Source organism: Salvelinus alpinus, chromosome 12 (genome assembly GCF_045679555.1).
Source record: "Salvelinus alpinus chromosome 12, SLU_Salpinus.1, whole genome shotgun sequence".
In the NCBI taxonomy this organism is placed as follows: domain Eukaryota; kingdom Metazoa; phylum Chordata; class Actinopteri; order Salmoniformes; family Salmonidae; genus Salvelinus; species Salvelinus alpinus.
In genome coordinates, this window is record NC_092097.1 from 22061937 (window position 1) to 22084532 (window position 22596).

At 44.7% G+C, this 22596-nt stretch overlaps 1 protein-coding gene across 9 annotated transcripts in view; it reads left to right on the top strand.

The window, feature by feature from the left end:
- ephb2b (eph receptor B2b) overlaps positions 1 to 22596 on the top strand; it is a 190550-nt gene that overhangs the window by 159505 nt on the left and 8449 nt on the right. For 4 of the 9 annotated variants that reach the window (XM_071335379.1, XM_071335385.1, XM_071335381.1 and 1 more), the window contains exons 6-13: positions 5020 to 5144; positions 6182 to 6344; positions 7327 to 7435; positions 7713 to 7780; positions 9305 to 9427; positions 9584 to 9831; positions 21753 to 21968; positions 22244 to 22393. In XM_071335379.1, the coding sequence (XP_071191480.1) occupies positions 5020 to 5144; positions 6182 to 6344; positions 7327 to 7435; positions 7713 to 7780; positions 9305 to 9427; positions 9584 to 9831; positions 21753 to 21968; positions 22244 to 22393 (1202 nt within the window). The remainder of the gene's footprint in view (positions 1 to 5019; positions 5145 to 6181; positions 6345 to 7326; positions 7436 to 7712; positions 7781 to 9304; positions 9428 to 9583; positions 9832 to 21752; positions 21969 to 22243; positions 22394 to 22596) is intronic. The other 5 variants (XM_071335380.1, XM_071335386.1, XM_071335388.1 and 2 more) reach the window with 3 other exon arrangements.

Genomic DNA, 22596 nt, shown 5'->3' on the forward strand with positions numbered 1-22596 from the left:
AAGCTCACAGAACAGGACTGCCGAGTGCTGAAGCACGTAACATGTAAAAATCGTCTGTCCTTGGTTGCAACACTCACTACCGAGTTCCAAACTGCCTCTGGAATCAACTTCAGCACAATAACTTAATGAAATGGATTTCCATGGCCGAGCAGCCGCACACAAGCCTAAGATTACCATGCGCAATGCCAAGCATCGGCTGGAGTGGTGTAAAGCTCGCCGACATTGGACTCGGGAGCTGTGGAAACGCGTTCTCTGAAGTGATGAATCACGCTTTACCATCTGGCAGTCCGACGGACGATTCTGGGTTTGGCGGATGCCAGGAGAACGCTACCTGCTCAAATGCATAGTGCCAACTGTAAAGTTTGGTGGAGGAGGAATAATGGTCTGGGGCTGTTTTTCATGGTTCAGGCTAAGCCACTTAGTTCCAGTAAAGGGACATCTTAACTCTACAGCATTCAATGATATTCTAGACGATTCTGTGCAACAGTTTGGGAAAGCCCTTTTCAGCATGACAATGCCCCCATACACAAAGCGATGTCCATATAGATATGGTTTGTCGAGATCGGTGTGCAAGAACCCGACTGGCCTGCACAGAGCCCTGACCTCCACCCCAATCAAACACCTTTGGGACGAATTGGAACGCAGACTGCGAGCCAAGCGTAATCGCTCAACATCAGTGCCGGACCTCACTAGTGTACTTGTAGCTGAATTGAAGCAAGTCCCCTCAGCAATGTTCCAACATCTAGTGGAAAGCCTTCCCAGAAGAGTAGAGGCTGTTATAGCAACAAAGAGGGGACAACTCCATATTAAATGCCCATGATTTTGGAATGAGATGTTCGACGAGCCGGTGTCCACATATTTTGGTAATGTAGTGTCGCATTGTATCTGGTCAAACACCATTTTTCCAAAAGTTTTCTAAAAGCCGGCAGCAAGCTGATTGGTCGACTGTTAGAACCAGTAAAAGGTTTTCTCCAGAACACCCACCTTGTCCTCGAACCTCAGGAACTTTACCACTATCAACCTGGGTCTGTCACCTGGACTGGAGGTTTTTTCCAGTCCTCTTGGTGCGCTCCAGCTCAATCTCCCTGTGATCCATCATCAGTTTTTCAGTTATCATTTTCCTCAATTTCTCCTCAGAATCAGTCCAGGTCTCATGTGGAGACACAGGTGATTCCATCCAGAACAATGTTATTTCACCTTGATTGTCCTTCTAGATAATCCTGTTTCCCTATAATTGTTAACATAGATTTATAGACAGTGCTGATGTCGTTTCTCGTGGTCGTACAGTTAATGTCCATCTTGCTGCAGTCCTGCTTCATCACTTCAAGCTCTCCCTGGGTTAGAATTCAACCATTTACACTTTTCTGGTCAGATCGTCCATTCTTGTGTTTGTTGTATCCACCAATATTTAGACAAAGCTCTTGAAGCTATTCTCCTGCTATTGAAACAGCTCCTGGTAAAAAAAATTGTTGTTGGTCTTTTTATTGAATTTTTATGGCAGGGGATCAAATCAAATCAAAGTTTATTTGTCACGTGCTCCGAATACAACAGGTGTAGACCTTACAGTGAAATTCTTACTTACAGGCTCTAACCAACAGTCCAACAAATGTATTAGGTGAACAATAGGTAAGTAAAGAAATAAAAACAACAGTAAAAAGACAGTGAAAAATAACAGTAGTGAGGCTATATACAGTAGCGAGGCTATAACAGTAGTGAGGCTACATACAGGCACCGGTTAGTCGGGCTGATTGAGGTAGTATGTACATGTAGATATGGTTAAAGTGACTATGCATATATGATAAACAGAGAGTAGCAGTAGCGTAAAAGAGGGGTTGGCAGGTGGTTCTCTAGCACATCTTTCACCTGTGCTTGAGAAACACTGTCCTCTGCAGTTTTAGGTGGCATGGTGACAGCGTCGACTGATGTTCTTAGATATACCACGCAGTTCCAGCCAGGTCAGGTCGCAGGGTAACAGCAACAGGCAGCAGGGAATATAACCACACACCTGGGACACTTCCCAGCCACAAGGGCTAACAGCATCGCTGGATGTATTCAAGCTATTCTTGGAATACCCTGCTAGCTTGATAGCTACCTGCTAGTCTAGTAGCTAGCTACGCCAAACAACTTCAGAGTTTTTGGTCTGGACAGATAGTAGCGGTCACTGCAACTGAGGCTAACCGCATCACGGGATCCAAAAAAAGTATATAAACCAAACTTTGCGAGGAAACACTGTCAAAACTTTACAAAACAACAAACTGAGCTCTCTCGTTCCGCGTTCAGCATGTGTCGCCTTAGGGTCTCTCATGTAAACCCTCTCTTCTAAACCCTCCACAACCCTCCCATCTACAGATAACACGGTATTGTTGGTTTACCTTCCAAAATGTTGGGATGTTATTCAGAAACTCTGGGCCTGGATGTAGTTGAGATAAAATAATGCAAACGTTATCTGTTCCTGATGAGTTTGTTCACAGACTCACGCTCCCTCTGAACCCTCTTTTGTGCTGGATGATCATTCTAGTGTGTCAGCTCACATGGCTTGCCAGGAAAAAGTTAAACACCTAGGATTCTAGATAAATAGTTCTCATCGCTGTACCGTTGCAAGCAGCAATTATTTGGAATGCTTCACCATGACTATTTTACTATATATTTTACTAGCTGGTGATTATCACCCTCCTCATGGCAGATACTCTGTTGTTAGCCCTCTCTATGCTTTGGCGTATCAAGTGGAAAATTATACCATTATTGCAGTACAGTCCACACGCCACACACATTTTTATCACCAGTAACAGTAGGGCTTTCGTCATCTTTAGTCTCTGTTGTCGTGTTTAGTTCTTCCTCAATAGTTATGTTTGGTGAGATACAGATATTTCATCTGTCATGCTGCAGTCTGAAAGACGTCCTTCCAGTGGAGGATACCACAATGTCCTTCTTGGACAGATTTTAAGTTGGCATGTGTCCATCCTCTGTACATGAAGACATACTCTGCCTTTGTCTGTTTGCCCTGGCTGGGATTAGGTTGCCAGAGATGGCTACACTGCTTGTCTACTGGAAATGCAATGGACAAAAAAGCAAGTGGCATGCAGTCCTGAATATATGTACATCTGTAATATTCCTGAGTTCCCGGTATAGTGCCTATTTGTCTTATTAAGCTGTCTTGTGACTGCAAACAAAGTCAATGGACAGTGAGATTGAAGAGATGCCTGTGAGTATTCCAGTCTCCTTTGGGTCTCTCTGAAGAGGATGATGTATGCTTAGGTCAGAATCGCAGGCTATCTTTGTGCAAGTGCTGCAGGAGATGAAACTACAGGCTGCCTATTAATTATCTGTACACGCTTTATGTTTAAGGCCGATGGCATATGGGGACATCCCTGTTTAGACAGTATCTCATGATTAGTGTCCTTGTATGGAGGCTTCTGTTGGGGTCAGAGGGCATGTGAAGCAAGGCTGATACGTTGGTGAGAATGAATAGGCCATAAAATGCCCTCTCCATCATCATGTCTTACAGCACACTGGTCACTGGGATCTGTTATGGGCTTTACACTACAGTACTGAACATGTGCATTTTAATCCAAACCCCATCTGAAATGCACTTTTATGGCGTGGTGGATAGCATCAGCAATTAGCAGCATTTTGTTACATGAACTACAACAAAATAAATGAACACTGAGATTTATATATGAGATATTAACTACACACACTCCCCTAGATTCCGAGATAATGGCGGGTGGGGCCGAGTGAGGGAGGATGGGAGGGTTTTCCAGTCAGTGGATTTTCCATGGAGAGTGCGTGCTGCTGGGGCGGCCTCTGTCTTTATGGCTGGGGCTCTGGGGAGCCACTGTGTTGCTGGCTGAGGGCCGTGTGTGCAGCTGAGGCCCAGGGCCCATAAATCCTGCCCTCCCAGCCCCAGACAGCGCTTTAACCTTCTGCATTATCTTCACTGTGATCCACGGCACCCTGAACTAATGTTAATGGCTGTATGAGGGCGCGTGGATAGCATGCCCTTCCCTGACCCTTTAGCCTTACCAAAAAGAAAGTTGCAAGTTTTGTCCTTTTGGTTTTGTTAGAATAAAGGCAGCCAACAACCCTACCCACTCAACAGTCCTTTACGGCTCAACTACTGCTGAAAGGATCTGGCTTATTCCTACACAGTGATTACCACATATTATGTGATTAAAATAAATGCTATAATTCTCTATATCTTTCCACCATGACCATGACTCTTGTCCTTGCACTTTCAAACCGTTTACTAGTGTGCATTAAGTTGTCATCCACAAGAAATATGCGTAAACATAGACTGCAATTACACAAATAGAAGGCTGAAAAAAACTAAATGACGATTGTGTATTGCATACTTGTGGTTATGGTGATTTTCTCTGGTTTTATGTGCCTTACAAAATGGGCTTGCTCCGCAATTTGTCTTGCTAGGAGGATGCGGCCAGGGGAATGATTGCTAGCCAGCCAGACGGACAAACACTACGCTCACACCCTGACAGTGTGGGAAGCACGGATTAATCATGGAAATAGTACTGAATCAGTGCTGGAAAGTCCCCTCAAATGATGTGTGTTGTGACCTGTCTACATGCAGTGCATGTCTGGTCACGATGAGAACAACTATCAACATATCACTATTACTATGGCGTTACATAGTTCAGTGAAGTAGGCATCTGTTTGATATCTGTTTGATGAGATTTTAGGATTCAGATCTATGTTTCTGAACTAATTATATGATTCAGATCCATGATTCTGAACTAATTATTTGATTCAGAGCTATGATTCTGAACTAATTATATGATTCAGATCCATGATTCTGAACTAATTATTTGATTCAGAGCTATGATTCTGAACTAATTATATGATTCAGATCTATGATTCTGAACTAATTATATGATTCAGATCTATGATTCAGAGCTATTCGTTGTGACTGAATGTTTTGATGCTACATTTTTTTTGTTATGCACTTTCCTTCTTTCCCTCTGTGTCTGTATATCTCTCACGTTCTATCTATTACTCTCTCTGCAGCTCCGTCGACAGTGTCCATCATGCACCAGATCAGTCGTACCGTGGACAGCATCACTCTGTCCTGGTCTCAACCAGACCAGCCCAATGGAGTCATTCTGGACTATGAACTGCAGTACTATGAGAAGGTAGGAACCCACTGCACACTACCCATTAACAAACAGTCTGCTCTATCTCAGCTCCATGTACACAGACACACATGAAGATATAATTGAGTCTGCCCGTCCTTCAGCTCAGCAGGGCCAAATAAGGTATCCACTGACTGCAAAACCATCTCTCATTTTTTTATCAAATTGAAATTCAGAACATCTTTGCCTGTTGGTGTACAGTGTGTTCACTGAGGCAGGCAGACATAGCTTCTGAATCCCGCGCACAACTTCTGCTTGATCCCTTTCAATTATAATCACGGTCAGTCAATGGGAAAGGAAACCGCTCTCAGCCCTCCAGAGAGATTTGCGGTTGAAACAATGGAGCGTTGACTGCCATAAAAATAGTTTTCAACAGACAGCATACTTTCTCACAATAAATTTGACAGACGGGAGTCTGTCTGTCAAGGCGGTCGGTCGGTCACAAATACTACCACACGCAAACACATGCTCACACACTTAAATACAAGCAGACCAGAACACACACACACACACAATGTTCAAAGAGGACTCCTCTGTGACTGCGCACCATGCTGCTCCACTTTTTAGTCTAATTATTTTCTCAGACACTGCTGAGGAGAGCTGTCAAAACAATTGTTCCGGCCCCTGCCGTGGCTTAGAACTCACAACTGTAATCATGCTGCTGAGTGATTGGTCTAAGGCAGCAGCCGGCACAGTTTTAGTCTCCTCTTCCAGACAGACCTGTCAGCTTTGTGGAGAGAATGAACCGGTGTGGCAATGAAAAGTTGCACTGATCGTCAGAACACACAGCTCAAACAAACTAATTCTAGCTGACCTGAAACTGCCATCCTTTCTGCCTCCGGCTGTTGCTTTTCATTCTCTGTTCATTCTGCTTGATCAAATAGATACATCAGTGTTAGAAACATTTGAGTCTCTATCTTAGTTACTTTGATCATCAGCCTATTTATCTAAGGCACTAAATTAATGCATGCGAATGGTAATTGTTCTGTGGATGGCACTGATTTGTATTCCTCCCTCTTTCTTTCCTACTCTCTCAGGACCAGACAGAGTACAACTCAACCATCATAAAGAGCCAGACCAACACAGTGGTCATCCGCGGTCTCAAACCAGGCGCGATCTATGTGTTCCTGGTTCGCGCCCGGACCGTGGCCGGATTTGGCCGCTACAGCGGCAAGCTCTACTTCCAAACCATGACTGAGGGTGAGGGTGCAGCTAACATTCCCTCAGCTCAGATAGAGCATAGAGAGATGCAGAGTTATCACATCCCATGCATGGCCCATCAACCCAACCTGGACCATTACAACATAGACATAATGACCCAACAGACACAAGGATGTTGATGGGGAAATGGTCTGAGATGCGTTCTACAAGACAACTCTCCAACAATGTGTACACCCATTGTTTTATTTATGTGGATTTCATTCATTATCTTCTCAGCAGAACTCACAGGGAAGTTATTTTGTGCCATTGAATAAGATAGGTAATGCATGAATGTAGATGTTTTTGTAGTTTACTGTACTTGATTAAGCGTGGCCTAATGTAAACCATACATCAGGTTAAAGTGTCTAATCTGTATAGAAGGACAGTGCTTGGCAGATTAGCTTCTCCCCTGGCTCCTAAGCAGCTCATCTGATGTTAGCACAGCGACCTGGGTGTTCTCTAAACATCTCATTACCTGCAGTGCCGAGGGCCATCATTAGCCTGATCTCTCCTTTGCTCTCTTCTCCTCCACGGCAAGCAGCCAGCACGCTGCCAGACAAAAGATAACCCAGCATTACAGTTTGATGCATACAGTACCACCCTGTGACACAACCCATGACACAGCCCTCCCCAGTCTCCACCCCAGACAGAGCAGTCAGGACCTGGGGTGGTGTTATGAGATTATGTGCCTACTGCCATGCTGGATTCCCTGTGTTTGGCAACGCTCTGGAGGGAAGGGAGCTGGGTCTCTCCCAAACACGCTCTCTCAGTTCCAGACGAGCGGGCGGCCATATCGCTGGCATTTGAGCCCGCTCAGTGGGCTTTGGAGAGAGGTCTTGTGCTGCCAACCAAGATGCCCATTGGTCTCTCCAACCGTCTGTCTGTCTGTCACCCACTGTTTGCTCCAAATGCATTTGCTCAGATACTGGCCCATATGTTCCAGTGTGTGATGGTGTGTTTGTGTGTGTTTGTCTAATCACAGAGGAGTACAACACCAGCATTCAGGAGAAGCTGCCTCTTATCATCGGCTCTGCAGCTGCAGGTCTGGTCTTCCTCATCGCAGTGATTGTCATCGTCATCGTCTGCAACCGGTGAGTCATTCATGCATCAGTCCAGCCAACCAATGCCGCATATCACTAAACAGTCAAACAAGCCAGCCAGATTAGACACATTCGCTTTAGTGTTTTTTGTTTCTCCCCTACTTCGTTACTGTACTTTAATGGGTACTGTGGCTTGTTAAGGTGGGGTTTATAGTTTATAGGCTGGTTGTGTTTAGTGGTCATTAGCTAGCTGTGAAGCGGGTAGGCCTGGTGCATAGACCACACCCCCTCCCTGGGCCAGCGCTATAGCTCTTTGTCTTTCTCCCAGGAGGCGTGGCTTTGACCGAGCAGACTCAGAGTACACAGACAAGCTGCAGCACTACACCAGTGGCCACAGTGAGTAACCCAGCCCTCACTCTCACTCTGTGACTGTTTGCACCTCCCCCACACTCTTGCTAACACACACACACACCTGTCTCCATGGCTACCGGCTCACACAGTCGTCTCCATGGCTAACGTTCAACCCTCTGCTGCCTCACACACCTGTCTCCATGGCTACCACCTGGCACTCTAGTGTCCTTGGCTACCTCCCAACCGTGTGCTTCTACTCACCTCTCCATTGGTAATCTTGTCTCTTGTTTTCTTCAACCGTCTTCATGCTAGGATTTATCCCAACATAGCTTGTGTACAAGTGTGTGTTGGCTGTATGGTCTCCTTTCATAGTCAACTAATTCCATTGTTGTGGAAATAGCATTTAGTCTTCTCATAGCTTGTTAAGTCCATTAACATGCTAATACCACGCACACCTTTTGCCATTGCTGAACAATTCTAAGGAGATTGTGAAGAAAAGGCCTTTATTAATTATTTTGTTTTCAATGTTGGCCCAGAGTTCCATGAAACAGAAATGAATCTTCAAGTTGGAGCTCAGGAGCTGCAATTTAAACTCGTTTGGCTCTCTCTGGGAGTTTATGGCTTATCATTTTTCCCTCCGTCGGTCAGCTAAAAAAGAAAGGGTCTGATATATTTCCTCCCTGAGCTTATTTCAGTTTTATTAATTTATATATTTTTCTATTTAGCTCTTCCGCTTTCCAGGCTTATCAATATAGACAGCTTTCCCATGTGTAATCAATACAATCAGACTGCAGTAAATGCTGTATTTACAGAACTTGTTTCTTCCAGGGTGTAATTCAGTGGGGATTATTGCCAGAGAGGCTGAGGGCATTTCACAGCTAATAATACCATTCCACTCCCCTGTGTGTGTCTTCATTCCCCCACTGATGGTCACAGTTTTCCTGGCTGTCCTCCCCTGTGTCAGGTGGTCTCTGCCATGCTCTGGTGGGTGGTCTTTGGATCGCTCTATAGATTGGGAAGAGATAGGAGGGTTCTGACTGGGGACTTTCAAGGGGCTCTCCATCTGTTCCTGAACACTTCTTCAGTTTAGTCTGCTATGCAGATGGCCAGATGTGGAAGTAATAGCAAGAATAATCGGATTTGAAACCTGGGACACTTAAGTCACTGAACACTTAAATTCCACCTTAAGCCAATTTACCTGGCATCAGAGCTTAAGAAAGCCTATTTATTTTCTGGAGCAGAGAGAAATACTGGTATAGTGACTGGCTGCCTCTCCTGGGTGTTAATGGTCTGTTATGACACTATGGCGCTTATACATACATTACCCTGCCTTATCACTGCCGATAACTCACTGGGAATACCATGTCATTGCCCATTGATTATTATAGTCCTGATACCCCCAGCCAAACCTACCGTTCCTACCTTGCACTAACACTAACCTCTCTGACTCTCTAATAATAACATACTGCATTGGCTACTCACACTCTGAATGTTAAATACGGACACGGTTGCAGAGTTTGTGCGTGTATGTCAGAATACAAAATTATATCGGCTTCTTCTTTTTCCAAGTGACTCCAGGAATGAAGATATATATCGATCCGTTTACATATGAGGACCCCAACGAGGCGGTGAGGGAGTTTGCTAAGGAGATTGACATCTCTTTTGTAAAGATTGAGCAAGTCATTGGCGCAGGTAAAGAGAAAGGCCAGTAATTTTTTACAACTAAATATTTTGAATGTTGTCTGTATTCCAATGAATTAGGGACTACATTTTGGCTCATAATGTGAATGTTTGTAACCTCTGTCAGACATCTCCTGTCATTAACTGTCTCTCTGTTATGTCTTGTAGGAGAGTTCGGGGAGGTGTGCAGTGGGAACCTGAGGCTCCCAGGCAAGAGGGAGATGTTTGTGGCTATCAAGACGCTGAAGTCGGGCTACACAGAGAAGCAGAGACGGGACTTCCTGTCTGAAGCGTCCATCATGGGTCAGTTTGACCACCCGAATGTGATCCACCTGGAGGGTGTGGTCACCAAGAGCGCCCCGGTCATGATCATCACTGAGTTCATGGAGAACGGATCACTGGACTCCTTCCTCAGAGTGAGTTACACACTGTTTGTCATAGTCCCACTGAGTCAAATATTAACACTAATGGCTATGCAGATAGACAGGTAGACAAAGACATGCAGACACTCGGATGCACGCGCACACACACACACACACACACACACACACACACACACACACACACACACACACACACACACACACACACATACACACACACACACACACACACACGCACACACGCACACACGCACACACTGGGAAATGACTGCTAAATACACATCCTAATGCTAACCCATCTAGTTTCAAGTGAACATTAACATGCAGAACATTTATCATGTGGAACTCCTCTTTACTTAGCATAGTGTCCATCAGTGAGCCTTAGAGCGTGTCCTTAGAGTGAGCATTTTCTACCCAATCAAGCTGCAGTATTAATGTTCTCTGAGTGTCTGTCTGGTCCAATTATTGATTTATATTACGCTGCCTCTAGCGCTGGCTGTTATACAGTATTTCCCCTTGATCCCCATGTTTGACTACAGTAAAATGTAGTCTAAGTACAGTAGCTCACCAGCTGCTGGTGAGTGAGGCTAGCATTTCAGTGAAGTTAGTCATGCTCTCATTTTGTATTTATCATACTAACCCACATTCAGTCCTCCTGTTTGAGTCACAGAAAAGGAAAAGGACCTATAAACTTATAGGGCTTTCTACGTATGTCACAAAATGCCTCTGTTAACATGTTATTCAGCATCTTAACATTTAGTCGAACATATTTTATGAAATACAGAACTCATAGAACGCATGTCTCAGAAAATACATTCCAGATAGCTAACCTCACCTTGGGAGGGTTTCAAGTTATTAGCAAGAGTTAAGAAGAAAACATGTCAGCTCTAAAAGAATGAAGTTGGCTTGTAGATGAGAGGCTGCTGTCAGCTGTCAGCCAGTCCTGTGGCGTCTGTCTGTAGCATGTCAGCTGAATGGGAGCATGTTTTTCCTGATGTGACTGGGTGCCCAAAAGCTTTCATCTCTTATTGGACTTATCGGGGGTTTGAAGTAAGGAGTAAAAAACTGAGTGGAAAAGAGCTAGTGATTTATGGAAATCTTCACAAATATAAAGGATTTTTTCCCCCATTAGTTTTACTTCATTTTAAATCAATTGTGAGTGAGAACAGTATAATTATAAAATATGGAATTTCTACTGTTTGATATAAATCACTATGTTCATGTTTAGATATATCTGATGTTGCTACTAGCCAGTCTATGTGGATAACTTCCCCCTCCGCCACCTCTGTTATAGCCCTAGTTTCGTCACTCCTCATCCCATTGTCATTGTTTTCCTCTGTATGGATCATACTGAGTAAGGCTTTCACAACTCAGGGCAAGAGAGCAAACTGACGAGTATCAGCTCTGAGCTATTAGAGAATATAATAAACTCGAGATGTAAACTCTTCCTCTGTGGATCAAAATACACATCAAAATCCTCCATTGAAAAGGAGGCAGCCATCCTCCTGTCAGCAGACTGCTGCTCTGTCTACTGCTGGAGGTGCAAAACATGAACTTTATTAGCATTCTGCTTCAGACCTCCGAGACACTGTATGACAACTCACTCTTGAATTTGACAGGGTTGTGTGTGTCTGTCTCTGTGTGGTAAGCATATTTGACAGCACATTTTATTCCAAACAACAGAGCATCACTGTGGCACCTCACTGTATGACAACGTTTGCTGACAGCGTCAGTGCTTTAGAACGTGGCGCTCTGTGAAGGAGGGCCAGGCAGCAGGGGGTTAGTTAAGATGATCACCTTAGATAGGAGCTGCCAGCTGAAGGGTCAGCTCCCCTACAGCTCCTGGTGCAGCTTACGCTGCTGTGATGCATCTCCAAGGTAGAGCTAAAGCGAGAAAATGAGAGGAGTAGATCAATCACATCTAATAGATGGATGGAGACAACAAGCAGAGAAAGTAGGAAAAGTTGAGGGCCATGTAATGACCAGATAAAATGGTAGGGGTAAGTTGATCCACTGTTGTTTCTAGGAAACCATACACCAAATTAATAATTTGACCAAATATTTAGGAAGAGGTCATCATTTCATGTGAAGGACGAAATCACAAGGAAAATGTGGTTAGCAAGTTAAGTCCAATTAAATGAATGTATTGTGCTAGAGGTTTCATGATGCTTGTATCTAAACGAAAGTAGATACTTTGAAGATGTTTAATTTTTACTATATTCTACATTGAAGAATAATAGTGAAGACATCACAACTAGGAAATAACACCGGTCTCCCTCGTGCCCTGCATTCTGTAGTACAGACATGGCCTGCTTTCCCTTATGTAAGGAATTAGGCACTTTCCCATGTTTACTACAGTATGTATTGTAGACTGCACAGTAGCCTAATAAGCAAATAAACACATTTAGTTAATAAAATAATGATAAAAAATACTCTTTCAAAATGCTGATGTTGATTTAGTTATGGATCCATAACGAATTACTATGGGAATAAATATCACTGATTTACAGTATTGGAACAAAGTTGTCTAATGAAGGCACACAGTTTAGAATCCTCCAATCCTGTAGCCTACTCCCGACCGTCACGTTGTACATCACCATGTTTTCCAATCCATCCTAACGGAGGGTTTCGTTTTTAGTTTTTCTCTGAATAGAAACACCATAATATTAATCAAGTGAATTAAGCCAGATTTCTTAAAATCAATCCCATATACTATGTTATTGCAAAAAAGGTTTTAAATTCTCTGGTAATGCCAAAAGAGAAGACTATCAAATGCTTCTCAAAGAAGCCCTCTGGTGGTCAAACTAGCAATAACTTGCAGTAACAGAAAAAATGGCTGAGAATTAAATGACGTGCCACAGAATGTTGCAGCAGCACGCAAGGTGTGCCGCAGTATGATGCAACTTTTAAAGGAGGATCCACTGTACATCAGTTGGGGCCTCTATAAGATTCAATATGAGTTCCTTAACCTAGCATGAAAGTACATCCTGGTAGCTGTGTGGGCTAATATAGTCAAAATGTTTGCCTTGGTGTAAGTTGAGCCAATGGTCGAGCCAGTGGCAAGTTGAACAACTTTAAGTGCTTTCTTTCCAGGTGTAATGCAAGGCATTATTGCTGGGTTAAGAGGTAACAACAGAGCCCGGTCTTTGTCAAAAGTGTTTAAAAAAGTACAAAATGTTTGTTACGTTTTAAGCCTGTGTTAAAATATGTTTAAAATTATTAAAAGACCGATTGTGATTGTGTTGAATTGTGTTTGGTTTTAAAAAGGTAGTAGTCATATTTAATTCAGTACATAAATTTGGCGGCTTAACTTGCCCTGCAGGACAGGGTATCTTACCTCATACCCGAGGTAAGTTGTGCCAAGGGACAGATTTCTTTGGACAAGCTATGTTTTCCAAACTGTAATGTTTACATTAATTAATTCAGATTCATTCAGATATTCGATGGATACACAACATCCTGAAATACAATGCATTCGGAAAGTATTCAGACCCCTTGGCTTTTTCCACATTTTGATACGTTACAGACTTATTCTAAAATGGATTAAATGAATAAAAATCCTCGTCAATCTACACACAATACCCCACAATGACAAAGTGAAAACAGTTTTTGTTCAAATGTTTGCGAATGTATTACAAATAAAAACATAAATACCTTATTTACATAAGTATTCAGACCCTTTGCTCTGTGACTCGAAATTGAGCTCAGGTGCATCCTGTTCCAACTGACATCCTTGAGATGTTTATACAACTTGATTGGAGTCCACCTGTTGTAAATTAAATTGCTTGTACATGATTTGGAAAGGCACCCACCTGTCTATATAAGGTCCCACTGTTGACAGTGCATGACAGAGCAAAACCAAGCCATGAGGTCGAAGGAATTGTCGGTAGAGCTCTGAGACAGGATTGTGTCGAGGCACAGATCTGAGGAAGGGTACCAAACATGTCTGCAGCATTGAAGATCCCCAAGAACACAGTGGCCTCCGTTATTCTTAAATGGAAGAAGTTTGGAACCACCAAGACTCTTCCTAGAGCTGGCTGGCTGCCCGGCCAAACTGAGCATTCTAGGGAGAAGGGTCTTGGTCAGGGAGGTGACCAAGAACCCGATGGCCACTCTGACAGAGCTCCAGAGTTCCTCTGCGGAGATGGGAGAACCTTCCATATGGACAACCATCTCTGCAGCACTCCACCAATTAGGCCTTTATAGTAGAGCGGCTAGACGGAATCCACTCCTCAGTAAAAGGCACATGAGAGCCCGCTTGGAATTTGCCAAAATGCACCTGAAGGACTCTCAGACCATGAGAAACAAGATTCTCTGGTCTGATGAAACCAAGATTGAGTTCTTTGGCTTGAATGCCAAGTATCACGTGTGGAGGAAACCTGGCACCATCCCTACAATGAAGCATGGTGGTTGCAGCGTCATGCTGTGGGGATTTTTTTCAGCGGCAGGGACTGGGAGACTAGTCAGAATCAAGGGAAAGACGAACGGCGTAAAGTACAGAGAGATCCTTGATGAAATCCTCAGGACCTCAGACTGGGTCGAAGGTTCACCTTCCAACAGGACAACGACCCTAAGCACACAGCCAAGACAATGCAGTAGTGGCTTCTGAATGTCCTTGAGTGGCCCAGCCAGAGCCCGGACTGAAACCCGATCTAACATCTCTGGAATGACCTGAAAATAGCTGTGCAGCGATGCTCCCCATCCAACCTGACATATCTTAAGAGGATCTGCAGAGAACAATGGGAGAAACTCCCCAAATACAGGTGTCCCATCCTTGTAGCGTCATACCCAAGAAGACTCGAGGCTGTACTCGCTGCCAAAGGTGCTCCAACAGTCCAGGGTAAAGGGTCTGAATACTTATGTAAATATGACATTTCAGAGTTTTTTTTTATACATTTGCTAACATTTCTAAAAGCCTGTTTTTGCTTTGTCATTATGCGGTATTGTGTGTATATATATATATATATATATATATATATATATATACAGTGGGGAGAACAAGTATTTGATACACTGCCGATTTTGCAGGTTTTCCTACTTACAAAGCATGTAGAGGTCTGTAATTTTTATCTAAAACAAAAATCCAGAAAATCACATTGTATGATTTTTAAGTAATTAATTTGCATTTTATTGCATGACATAAGTATTTGATACATCAGAAAAGCAGAACTTAATATTTGGTAGAGAAACCTTTGTTTGCAATTACAGAGATCATACGTTTCCTGTAGTTCTTGACTAGGTTTGCACACACTGCAGCAGGGATTTTGGCCCACTCCTCCCTACAGATCTTCTCCAGATCCTTCAGGTTTCGGGGCTGTCGCTGGGCAATACGGACTTTCAGCTCCCTCCAAAGATTTTCTATTGGGTTCAGGTCTGGAGACTGGCTAAGCACCTTGAGATGCTTCTTACGGAGCCACTCCTTAGTTGCCATGGCTGTGTGTTTCGTGTCGTTGTCATGCTGGAAGACCCAGCCACGACCCATCTTCAATGCTCTTACTGAGGGAAGGAGGTTGTTGGCCAAGATCTCGCGATACATGGCCCCATCCATCCTCCCCTCAATACGGTGCAGTCGTCCTGTCCCCTTTGCAGAAAAGCATCCCCAAAGAATGATGTTTCCACCTCCATGCTTCACGGTTGGGATGGTGTTCTTGGGATTGTACTCATACTTCTTCTTCCTCCAAACACGGCGAGTGGAGTTAGACCAAAAAGCTCTATTTTTGTCTCATCAGACCACATGACCTTCTCCCATTCCTCCTCTGGATCATCCAGATGGTCATTGGCAAACTTCAGACGGGCCTGGACATGCGCTGGCTTGAGCAGGGGGACCTTGTGTGCGCTGCAGGATTTTAATCCATGACGGCGTAGTGTGTTACTAATGGTTTTCTTTGAGACTGTGGTCCCAGCTCTCTTCAGGTCATTGACCAGGTCCTGCCGTGTAGTTCTGGGCTGATCCCTCACCTTCCTCGTGATCATTGATGCCCCACGAGGTGAAATCTTGCATGGAGCCCCAGACCGAGGGTGATTGACCGTCATCTTGAACTTCTTCCATTTTCTAATAATTGCGCCAACAGTTGTTTCCTTCTCACCAAGCTGCTTGCCTATTGTCCTGTAGCCCATCCCAGTCGTGTGCAGGTCTACAATTGTATCCCTGATGTCCTTACACAGCTCTCTGGTCTTGGCCATTGTGGAGAGGTTGGAATCTGTTTGATTGAGTGTGTGGACAGGTGTCTTTTATACAGGTAACGAGTTCAAACAGGTGCAGTTAATACAGGTAATGAGTGGAGAACAGGAGGGCTTCTTAAAGAAAAACTAACAGGTCTGTGAGAGCCGGAATTCTTACTGGTTGGTAGGTGATCAAATACTTATGTCATGCAATAAAATGCAATAAAATGCAAATTAATTATTTAAAAATCATACAATGTGATTTTCTGGATTTTTGTTTTAGATTCCGTCTCTCACAGTTGAAGTGTACCTATGATAAAAATTACAGACCTCTACATGCTTTGTAAGTAGGAAAACCTGCAAAATCGGCAGTGTATCAAATACTTGTTCTCCCCACTGTATATATATATATATATATATATATTTGTTCACCTTTATTTAACCAGGTAGGCTAGTTGAGAACAAGTTCTCATTTACAACTGCGACCTGGCCAAGATAAAGCATAGCAGTGTGAACAGACAACAACACAGAGTTACACATGGAGTAAACAATAAACAAGTCAATAACACAGTAGGATTTTATTTTTTTTGTCTATATACATTGTGTGCAAAAGGCATGAGGAGGTAGGCAATAAATAGGCCATAGGAGCGAATAATTACAATTTAGCAGATTAACACTGGAGTGATAAATCATCAGATGATCATGTGCAAGTAGAGATACTGGTGTGCAAAAGAGCAGAACAGTAAATAAATAAAAACAGTAAGGGGATGAGGTAGGTAAATTGGGTGGGCTGTTTACAGATGGACTATGTACAGCTGCAGCGATCGGTTAGCTGCTCAGATAGCAGATGTTTAAAGTTGATGAGGGAAATAAAAGTCTCCAACTTCAGCGATTTTTGCAATTCGTTCCAGTCACAGGCAGCAGAGAACTGGAAGGAAAGGCGGCCAAATGAGGTGTTGGCTTTTGGGATGATCAGTGAGATATACCTGCTGGAGCGCGTGCTACGGGTGGGTGTTGTTATCGTGACCAGTGAACTGAGATAAGGCGGAGCTTTACCTAGCATGGACTTAAAGATGACCTGGAACCAGTGGGTCTGGCGACGAATATGTAGCGAGGGCCAGCCGACTAGAGCATACAGGTCGCAGTGGTGGGTGGTAAAAGGTGTTTTAGTAACAAAAAGGATGGCACTATGATAAACTGCATCTAGTTTGCTGAGTAGAGTATTGGAAGCTATTTTGTAGATGACATCGCCGAAGTCGAGGATCGGTAGGATAGTCAGTTTTACTAGGGTAAGTTTGGCGGCGTGAGTGAAGGAGGCTTTGTTGCGAAATAGAAAGCTGATTCTTGATTTGATTTTGGATTGGAGATGTTTAATATGAGTCTGGAAGGAGAGTTTACAGTCTAGCCAGACACCTAGGTATTTATAGATGCCCACATATTCTAGGTCGGAACCGTCCAGGGTGGTGATGCTAGTCGGGCGGGCGGGCAGGTGCAGGCAGCGAACGGTTGAAAAGCATGCATTTGGTTTTACTAGCGTTTAAGAGCAGTTGGAAACCACAGAAGGAGTGTTGTATGGCATTGAAGCTCGTTTGGAGGTTAGATAGCACAGTGTCCAAGGAAGGGCCAGAAGTATACAGAATGGTGTCGTCTGCGTAGAGGTGGATCACGGAATCGCCCTCAGCAAGAGCAACATCATTGATATATACAGAGAAAAGAGTCAGCCCGAGAATTGAACCCTGTGGTACCCCCATAGAGACTGCCAGAGGACCGGACAACATGCCCTCCGATTTGACACACTGAACTCTGTCTGCAAAGTAGTTGGTGAACCAGGCAAACCGAGGCTACTGAGTCTGCCGATAAGAATATGGTGATTGACAGAGTCGAAAGCCTTGGCCAGGTCGATGAAGACGGCTGCACAGTACTGTCTTTTATCGATGGCGGTTATGATATCATTTAGTACCTTGAGCGTGGCTGAGGTGCACCCGTGACCGGCTCGGAAACCGGATTGCACAGCGGAGAAGGTACGGTGGGATTCGAGATGGTCAGTGATCTGTTTATTAACTTGGCTTTCGAAGACCTTAGATAGGCAGGGCAGGATGGATATAGGTCTGTAACAGTTTGGGTCCAGGGTGTCTCCCCCTTTGAAGAGGGGGATGACCGCGGCAGCTTTCCAATCCTTGGGGATCTCAGACGATATGAAAGAGAAGTTGAACAGGCTAGTAATAGGGGTTGCGATAATGGCGGCGGATAGTTTCAGAAATAGAGGGTCTAGGTTGTCAAGCCCAGCTGATTTGTATGGGTCCAGGTTTTGCAGCTCTTTCAGAACATCTGCTATCTGGATTTGGGTAAAGGAGAAGCTGGGGACGCTTGGGCGAGTAGCTGCGGGGGGGGGGGGGGCGGAGCTGTTGGCCGAGGTTGGAGTAGCCAGGTGGAAGGCATGGCCAGCCGTTGAGAAATGCTTGTTGAAGTTTTCGATTATCATGGATTTATCGGTGGTGACCGTGTTACCTAGCCTCAGTGCAGTGGGCAGCTGGGAGGAGGTGCTCTTGTTCTCCATGGACTTTACAGTGTCACAGAACTTTTTGGAGTTAGAGCTACAGGATGCAAATTTCTGCTTGAAAAAGCTAGCCTTTGCTTTCCTGACTGACTGCGTGTATTGGTTCCTGACTTCCCTGAACAGTTGCATATCGCGGGGACTATTCGATGCTATTGCAGTCCGCCACAGGATGTTTTTGTGCTGGTCGAGGGCAGTCAGGTCTGGAGTGAACCAAGGGCTATATTTGTTCTTAGTTCTGCATTTTTTGAACGGGGCATGCTTATCTAAGATGGTGAGGAAGTTACTTTTAAAGAATGACCAGGCATCCTCAACTGACGGGATGAGGTCAATATCCTTCCAGGATACCCGGGCCAGGTCAATTAGAAAGGCCTGCTCGCAGAAGTGTTTTAGGGAGCGTTTGACAGTGATGAGGGGTGGTCGTTTGACCGCGGACCCGTAGCGGATACAGGCAATGAGGCAGTGATCGCTGAGATCCTGATTGAAGACAGCAGAGGTGTATTTGGAGGGCAAGTTGGTCAGGATAATGTCTATGAGGGTGCCCATGTTTACAGATGTAGGGTTGTACCTGGTGGGTTCCTTGATGATTTGTGTGAGATTGAGGGCATCTAGCTTAGATTGTAGGACTGCCGGGGTGTTAAGCATATCCCAGTTTAGGTCACCTAACAGAACAAACTCTGAAGCTAGATGGAGGGCGATCAATTCACAAATGGTGTCCAGGGCACAGCTGGGAGCTGAGGGGGGTCTGTAGCAGGCGGCAACAGTGAGAGACTTATTTCTGGAGAGATTCATTTTTAAAATTAGAAGTTCGAACTGTTTGGGTATGGACCTGGAAAGTATGACATTACTTTGCAGGCTATCTCTGCAGTAGATTGCAACTCCTCCCCCTTTGGCAGTTCTATCTTGACGGAAAATGTTATAGTTGGGTATGGAAATCTCTGAATTTTTGGTGGCCTTCCTAAGCCAGGATTCAGACACGGCAAGGACATCAGGGTTGGCAGAGTGTGCTAAAGCAGTGAGTAAAACAAACTTAGGGAGGAGGCTTCTGATGTTGACATGCATGAAACCAAGGCTTTTTCGTTCACAGAAGTCAACAAATGAGGGTGCCTGGGGACATGCAGGGCCTGGGTTTACCTCCACATCACCCGAGGAACAGAGGAGGAGTAGGATGAGGGTGCGGCTAAAGGCTATCAAAACTGGTCGCCTAGAGTGTTGGGGACAAAGAATAAAAGGAGCAGATTTCAGGGCGTGGTAGAATAGATTCAGGGCATAATGTGCAGACAGGGGTATGGTGGGGTGCGGGTACAGCGGAGGTAAGCCCAGGCACCGGGTGATGATAAGAGAGATTGTATCTCTGGACATGCTGGTTATAATGGGTGAGGTCACCGCATGTGTGGGAGGTGGGACAAAGGAGGTGTCAGAGTTATGAAGACTGGAACTAGGGGCTCCATTGTAAACTAAAACAATGATAACTAACCTGAACAACAGTATACAAGGCATATTGACATTTGAGAGAGACATACAGCGAGGCATAAAGTAATCGCAGGTATTGATTGGGAGAGCTAGCTAAGACAACAGGTGAGACAGCAACAGCTAATCAGCTAACACAACAACAGCAGGTAAAATGGCGATGACTAGGCAGAGAGGGTCAGATTAACTACACCCAGAGCCTGAGTTCGCGGCCGACAGATAAAAAATAAACAGAATGGAGTACCGTGAATTAATGGACAGTCCAGCAGGCATCAGCTATGTAGCCAAGTGATCATAGTGTCCAGGGGGCACGCTGGCGACACGGCGTTTAAAGTTAGTAGCCCGGGGCTAGTAGGAGCGTCTGCTCCGACGGAGGCCGGTTGAAGGCACAGCGGATGGAGTATTCGTCGGCAGACCAGTCGTGGTGGTGCGGCGGGGCGCCGTGTCGACAGAGGATCCAAGCCAGATGGCGAAAGAGGTATTGTAGAATTTAGTTTGCTAGCCGGGAGATGCGCCTGGCTCACGGCTAACTGGTGCTAGCTTCGTGGCTGGGGCGTTAGCCACTAGCTAGCTGTGAAGATCAGAAGTGGTGGTCCAGGGATTACGGCAGGAATCCGGCGTTGTAGTGGAGAGATAGTCCAATACTGGTAGATTGGCGAGTAATTATCCAGGATAAAAACAGGGCTGGTATCTGTGCAGAAGGTAAAAGCCACTAGCAGTTACTAACAATGACTAAATAGCTTGTAGCTAATTAGCTTGTTAGCTTCTGGTGGTTCTTGAATGTGTTCTAAAATTAAAAAATAATAGCGATTCCGTATCACATTGGGTGAGGCAGGTTACCGGAAGGTATAATCTAATTAAAATGGAATTAAAATGGAAAAGAGTGAAAATAAAATTTAAATATATACAAAAATGAAGAAAAATACAAAAGTACACGGGAGGACGAACAAAAACACGTCTTCACTGCTACGCCATCTTGGAACATTCATGAGGGGGGAAAAAATATTTAAAAAATATTCTGACTGGAATTGGGATAGAATTATAAAACTGCACAGAGCATGTATTAGCCTAAGATCAAAAATAGATAAATAATACCTCTATCTGCTAATCAGATCCAAATGACTTTGGTTGAAGAATCTTCCCAATTAAAGTACAGTATGCAAACACAGTGCAGGGATGCAGAGATCAGGAGGAGCTGCGTAGTTGGGAGGCATTTCAGCCTCATGAATAATGCATAACACTTAATTGCTGTGGTACATGAGGAGCTGGTGGACGTGAGGAGAAATTCCTGCTCTGCTAATGAGCAGAAAAGTGTTTGGAAGAGACACAGAGACACAGGCTAGAGGATCTGGCTAACCATAGGCCGGGAACATGCCCAGATGAATACACAGCCAGACCTAGTCCGTCTGTGATCCATCTGTCTCCCCACCCCATCCCTGGGCCATGATACTGGGCCTGTCTGTCAACGCTCATGCTCTCTCATCTCTCGTCATGATCCTCCCGGATATTCCCTAGTTGATCTCTGGTCCTCGTAGTGGGTGGTGAAGGTGCAGGTGTGCACAGTTGGAGGCACAGCTGCAGGCCAGATCCAGACACTCCCCTATGGGGTAATGCCTTGGCCAATCCAGGAAGGAGAACAGCTGCAGCCAACCAGGCCAAGCTAAGCCCAGCCCAGCTCATCCTATAGCCACATCTATTCAACCATAGCACACAGAGGCCCCTGGGGATGTATCATATTGTAATCTAATGTCATCCTTTTTTTTTGCAGCAAAACGATGGTCAGTTCACAGTGATCCAGCTGGTGGGCATGCTGCGTGGCATCGCCTCTGGCATGAAGTACCTGGCCGACATGAACTACGTCCACCGCGACCTAGCCGCACGCAACATCCTGGTCAACAGCAACTTGGTCTGCAAGGTGTCTGACTTCGGCCTGTCCCGTTTTCTGGAGGATGACACGTCAGACCCCACCTACACCAGCGCCCTGGTGTGTACCATGACCTTACTACAAACACCACACACATACACGTGTGTGCATCCACACTTGCACACTCACACACATGCCCTCTCCTCCCCTTTTATGGGTTTCCATATCACACACATCCAGTCCCAGGAGTTTAGTTATATCCATCTCCCAGTTGGGATTAGAGAGTATTGTTGCTGTGAATAATCTCTCTCTGTAGAGTCAGGACACTGTGACGATCAGGTTTCCGTCTCACTTCCCTCTATGAGATTGCTCCCTCATTATGTTGTGTTTCTCAGGGAGGGAAGATTCCTATCCGATGGACAGCCCCTGAAGCCATCCAATACAGGAAGTTCACATCCGCCAGTGATGTCTGGAGCTATGGCATCGTCATGTGGGAAGTCATGTCCTATGGAGAGAGACCTTACTGGGACATGACCAATCAAGACGTATGTATAGTCCTTTATGTATAATTTGTATAATTCGTCAAGCAGAAATACTAGAAATAAATAGCCTGGCACAAATGTTCCCATTTTATTCAAACAAAGGCTGATTATATACAGACAATTGTTCTTGAATGTTATTACCTCTCTGTGAACCCCCATAGAGATCCATTTTGTCATGGTGGTTTTCTTCCCCTGGCTTAACAGCA